We start from the raw sequence: 6,045 nt of genomic DNA on the forward strand, positions 1-6,045 counted from the left end.
ACTCACCTGCTCCGGTCCTTTCCTATCTCTCCTCTCTCTGTTGGCCTGTAGCCCTCCCTAAGAAACAACCATGAGCGTAAAGATCTCTTCATCCAGCTACACCATCGGTGGCAGCAGCGGTGGCAGCATCGGTGGCGGCTTCAGCAGCGGTGGCGGCTTCAGCAGCGGCGGCAGCATGAGGAAGAGCTTCTCCAGCCAGTCCGCCATGGCAGGCGGTGGCGGTGCCCGCATGAGCTCTGTGTCCATGAGGCGCTCCATCGGCGGCGGTGGCATGGCCTTGGGAGGTGGTGGTGGTGGCTTCGGCAACAGCATGGGCGGAGGAGGTGCTGGCTTCGGCAGCGGCTTCGGTGCTGGTGGAGGTGGCATGGCTCTCGGCGGAGGTGGTGGTGGCTTTGGACTGGGCATGGGTGGTGGAGGTGGTGCTTTCATAGCACCAGCCATCACAGCTGTCACCGTCAACCAGAGTCTGCTCGCCCCCCTGAACCTGGCGATCGACCCCAACATCCAGACCGTCCGCACTCAGGAGAAGAACCAGATCATGACCCTCAACAACCGCTTTGCCTCCTTCATCGACAAGGTCGGTGCTTTTCTCATTGCAAAATCCAACAGAGAGAGACATGCACTGGCAAGAGTGCATGACACCATTCTTCTAGGCTTATCGTGTACACTGATGAGTCACTGATTAAATGGAATTAAAGAAAGAACAGGAAGCCTACTACAACTATAACAAAAGAAAATATTTTCTTTTATTGAGTACTGTGTAACCTCTGGAGAAAAACTTAGTACAGTATAAGTGGACTAATGGTGTTTCATTTTGTCCCCACAGGTGCGCTTCCTGGAACAGCAGAACAAGATGCTGGAGACCAAGTGGAGCCTCCTCCAGGACCAGACCACCGTGCGCTCCAACATCGACTCCATGTTTGAGGCCTACATTGGCAACCTGCGCAGACAGCTCGACGGCCTGGGAAATGAGAAGGTCAAACTGGAGGGAGAGCTGAGAAACATGCAGGGTCTGGTTGAGGACTTCAAAATGAAGTGAGTGCCTCAATTATTTATGTTCACCACCTGTCATAGAAGGAATGTATGGAGTTTCAGTTCTTACTTCTATAAAATTGACCACACTGTGCTCCATTTGTGCAGGTATGAGGATGAAATCAACAAGCGTGCCTCAGCTGAGAATGAGTTTGTTCTGCTCAAGAAGGTAAAAACTGAAAAATGTGTTTACACTCTATTCCAATGTTCTGCTAGGATCTCCCATTGCTAATCTCTGAACCTACATACTTACCCATTCTTTCATTCTTCTTTAGGATGTTGATACTGCCTACATGAACAAGGTGGAACTGGAGGCCAAGGTTGATGCCATTCAGGATGAAATCAACTTCCTCAGAGCCATCTATGAAGAAGTAAGATGGTCATACTTCATGTACAGGGTCCAGGGTCACATCCAAAATGATTTGCAGTGTTCTCAAGCTCATATGAAACATTCACATTTGTCATTCTCTTCCTCACACAGGAGCTGCGTGAGCTGCAGGGCCAGATCAAGGACACCTCTGCTATTGTGGAGATGGACAACAGCCGAACTCTGGACATGGACTCCATTGTGGCCGAAGTGCGTGCTCAGTACGAGGACATCGCCAACCGCAGCCGTGCAGAGGCCGAGACATGGTACAAGGCCAAGGTGAGTGCATCAGACTGGCACCAGCACTTAGTGCCTTACTATGACAGAGCCTTGATTCTTGAAAGGGGCAGAGGGTAGGAACTTCATGCTAACATCTCTTGGTCTTCTACAGTTTGAGGAGATGCAGTCCTCTGCTGGCCAATACGGTGATGACCTGCGCACAACCAAGGCAGAGATCTCTGAGCTCACCCGCATGATCAGCCGCCTCCAGAATGAAATTGAATCAGTCCGAGTACAGGTCAGTTACCTTCCTCTTTGCCATTCGCCACAGAGTATATGCTTTCATTAGCCAATGTTTAACTAACCTCCATCTGACTGACTTGCACTCTTTTATTGCAATGCAGCGCGCCAGCATTGAGGCCCAGATTGCAGAGGCTGAGGAACGTGGAGAGATGGCAGTGAAGGATGCCAAGCTGCGCATCAGGGACCTTGAGGACGCCCTCCAGAGAGCCAAGCAGGACATGGCCCGCCAGGTGCGCGAGTACCAGGAGCTGATGAACGTCAAACTGGCCCTCGACATTGAGATCGCCACCTACAGGAAACTGCTGGAAGGAGAGGAGTCCAGGTAAGCATATGAAACATAATACATCTACAAAGGACTGCATTAAGTTTAATACCTACAAGTGAATTATCTGACTATTTTTATTTGGCGACAAATAAAAAGTCCTAATATTTCTTTCATTCTACAGAATTGGTGGTGCCTCTGCAACAGTTCACGTCCAGACATCCTCAGGTGCTGCTGGTGGTGGGTATAATTATTAATTTCAAGACTGCATAAAAATCCAGGAAATGAACCATGCTGCATATATCATTTGCACTTTTTATTGGTCTGCCTTTTAACTAAATCAAATGTTGTTTTGCAGGAGGCGGTGGCATGTCCCTTGGCGGAGGCGGAGGCGGAGGCGGAGGCGGAGGCGGTGGATACGGCTATGGTGGCAGCTCTGGCATGAGCCAGGTTTCCTACGGCGGCGGCGGTGGTGGCGGCATGGGCATGTCCTACGGCGGCGGCGGCGGCATGAGCATGGGAATGAGCGGGGGCGGCGGCTCAAGCATTGGCGGTGGCGGCAGCAGCATTTCCATGTCTCGCTCCTCTTCGGTGTCCAGTGGCATGCGTCGCTATTAAATGAGGAACAACTCCTCTCCTCCCTCTAACCTTTACCCCCTATGCTTTTCCCAATTCCACTCCAGGAAGTTTGAAAGCTGTAAAACAGTGTAATGTACTCAGAAAGTGAGTGGGATAAAATCTCCACCCAGCAATGCAATGCATGTGATACAACCGCTGAGCTGCTCAAGATGAAATACAATTGCAACACTGCATATGTGACTGGTGACTTCACCACATGCCAAAGAGTAACTAAACCCAAATGTAAATGTTCAGTGCAAATAAAGTGTTTGATGCCAAACATGTATAGCTATGCTTACTCATTGTGTCTGTTTTGAGTTTGAAATTTGAAATTTGAAATGTATTGTTTGGAGGATAACCCCTTGAGATGCAGCATCTCGTTTTCGAGGGGGTCCTTTGGAGTTGCACACCACGAGTTGAAACAAGTCATATTCCAAGAAAAAATACTTTATTAGAGGATTAGTTGTAACAAGTCAGTGTACTCAGAGAGTGAGTGGGTATGAAACCACCACCCAACCCGTTTTGTCATGCTGTGTCATTTTCACCATTCATGGCCTCCACAGGGACTCAAAACAGCCCAATAAAATCCTACAAAGACTATAAGAAATTAGCTTCTTTATAGAAACTCAAACTGTTAATAATCTGTATTATTATACACTGTATTAGTGCAATTTAACAATAAATAAAACAAGACAGTTTCACTTACGTCTCTCAAATTTAGTTCAAGGACATTCAAGTATTAAGAAATAAACATGGCCGACAGATGAAGAATCTAACTAACAAAGAAATTGTATCCATCAAGGCATATATTAAGTCCCTTGAAGGTTTGTACATCATGTGGTCATTCTTCAATCCAGTTAAAATGAGAGGAAACACAGGAGAGCCCAAAAAGAATATACTGTAGATCCAGCCCTGGTCAAACATCAAACAAAAGGATTGTTCTCACCCAAAATTCCTCTTCTCTTGCAGTAAGATCCAAAAATCATATGACTCCACGATCTTCAAATAGGCAAGTAAGAGAGGTATCTAACTCCAAAAACTGGCAACATATCATATGTTAGTGACTTCATTGCATTGCATATTACTAACACTTGGTTACATTTTTGACATGGTTTTAATATTGATATCCCATATTTCCCAGCTCTGTTTGTAGGGCCCAACTTGAGACTGGATCAGATTCAAATTAAATTCTCTGATTACTAACTGTTTTGTCTCTGATGAACTCTCACCTTAGCTGGTAGCAGCTGTTTTCAGTTACTCAACATGTATCTATACTTGTAAAGCCTTTCAAGGCTCATTTCTAATCAATGCTGCCTCATCCGGATGTAAATGTGCGTCTGCAGATCAGCTTATTAAAAGAGCACTATAAATGCCCTAATGGAACCTGTTGACTTTAAATACAAGAAGCGTTTTATTAAGTGTTTTATTGAGAGCTGTTAGTGCACCTGTTAACAACCACAGAGATGTAATCTGTTTAAGACATGCTGAAAGTGTCATATAGTAGTCATGTATAGTCAGAGAGTAGTCATAAGGAAGTGTAATCATTTTGTCTCTTCTTTTGTCCATCTCTGTTTTCTTTCTTTTTGTCTCTGCTTCATGTTATGTATTTGCTCCTCCCTCTTAGCACATGAGAGAGCTTCAAAGGTGATATGTGACACTAAAGTTATCCATGTAAAACATATTTGCAAAGGAGACATGTGTGTTTAGTAGTTATACTGAAGCAACATCTACAAGTAGGCTACTGGTGACACAGTGGGCACGACACACGCCCTATCAATCACCGAATTAAGATCAATATAACACTCAGTACATATTCAAACCATTTAAATTGTGATTGTAGATGCTACATTGTAGAAAAGTAGATGCTTTACAATGTGTCACATTCAACAACTTATTTGAAGGGCACATTTCCTTTACAGTTATTAAATAAACTCACTGCCTACAGAACACTGACATCTTGTGGTTGCAACCCGTATACAAGTAAATACATCCAAGCAAAATATGTATTGAGGACCCTCAAAAGAACACATAGGTAGGATACACATAGAACAATACTAATCACTTTTAACATATTCTCTCTATATTGTGGTTGGACTGTAAGAGTGCATACTATCATCATTAAATGAATTCTATTTTTCGAGTCTGAATGTGAAAGATAATTATAACTCATATTAAAGTCACTTGAATGTCAAACCTCTACCTGGTGCATACAGCCGTATGTTATATTGTAGCAAATTGGTCTCAACTTGGAAACCCAAATTATTAAATATTATTCGAAGACACTGTAGAGGTGCAAATTGAATTAAAAAAAAAAAGGTGAAAAAAATCATAGAACCGTGTATTCCAATGCTGTCTCCAAAGAGGCAAGACAGAGAGGATGTATTCCATTACAGGAAGGAGGACCTTTCCTGGACCAGAAACACCATTGCACTGCTGAAAAAAAAGGTTACTCAGGAAGAACAAATTAAAAAAGAAACTGTTAGTGTCCTTTTACCGCTGCTCTGTAGAGTCAGTGCTAAGCTATGGCATCTCGCTGTGGTTTGCCAGCTGCACGGCAGCAGAAAGAAAGGTACTCCAGAGGGTCATTAACACAGCGCAAAAAGTAATTGGCTGCTCTCTTCCACCTCTTGAGGACATTTATAAAACACGCTGCCTCAGAAAAGCCCACAGTATCCTCAGAAACTCAACACACCCTGGTTACCACCTATTTGAACTGTTGCCCTCAGGGAGACGCTTTAGGACCATCATAGCAAAAACAGACAGGCTGAGAAACAGCTTCTATCCCAGAGCCATCATAGCACTTAACAATGCACAAAACTGACCTGTATTTGTCTCTCTGTTGTGTTATATGTCTTGTGTTTTTATAGTGTAAATATGTATATATATATGTTCAATCTATATTTTTATTGTTTTTGTGTCTGAGAGCTGCTACCTCAAATTTCGTTGTAATTGTGCAATGACAAATAAATATATTCTATTCTATTCTTCTATTCATTAACTGACCACAGGCTCCTTTCAGAATTCCTCTAGTTTTCCTGGCACACGAAATGGCTTCTCCACCTGCACTGGAAATCTCAGGTGTCCCACACAATATGTATCTCACTAGTATTTCCTATTATGCAGAACAAACGGAGGACAGCAAATGAGTGATGATGAACTTAAGCCCGCAATACGAGCAGATTTCACTGAATGCCGAATCCGGATTCCATCCACCTCGCTGAAATAGATCAATCTAAATGGCTAA

The 6,045-nt window shown here is 44.0% G+C and overlaps 1 protein-coding gene across 1 annotated transcript; it reads left to right on the forward strand.

Moving 5' to 3' along the window:
* On the forward strand, nt 1-3,081 carry LOC105903273 (keratin, type II cytoskeletal cochleal-like). Its single transcript, XM_012830998.3, has 9 exons — nt 1-577; nt 827-1,035; nt 1,141-1,201; nt 1,308-1,403; nt 1,514-1,678; nt 1,791-1,916; nt 2,023-2,243; nt 2,368-2,423; nt 2,542-3,081. The coding sequence occupies exons 1-9, from the start codon at nt 71-73 to the stop codon at nt 2,799-2,801; spliced, it is 1,701 nt and encodes a 566-aa protein (XP_012686452.2). The 5' UTR covers nt 1-70; the 3' UTR covers nt 2,802-3,081.
* The last annotated feature ends 2,964 nt before the right edge of the window (nt 3,082-6,045 follow it).

The sequence above is a fragment of the Clupea harengus genome, chromosome 4 (assembly GCF_900700415.2).
Source record: "Clupea harengus chromosome 4, Ch_v2.0.2, whole genome shotgun sequence".
Lineage (NCBI taxonomy): Eukaryota > Metazoa > Chordata > Actinopteri > Clupeiformes > Clupeidae > Clupea > Clupea harengus.

Coding starts and splice junctions, on each gene's coding strand:
- LOC105903273 (XM_012830998.3), top strand. CDS start 71: ATGAGCGTAAAGATCTCTTCATCCAGCTACACCATCGGTGGCAGCAGC. Junction 1,917..2,022: donor TTGAATCAGTCCGAGTACAG/GTCAGTTACCTT, acceptor ATTGCAATGCAG/CGCGCCAGCATTGAGGCCCA. Junction 2,244..2,367: donor CTGGAAGGAGAGGAGTCCAG/GTAAGCATATGA, acceptor TTCATTCTACAG/AATTGGTGGTGCCTCTGCAA.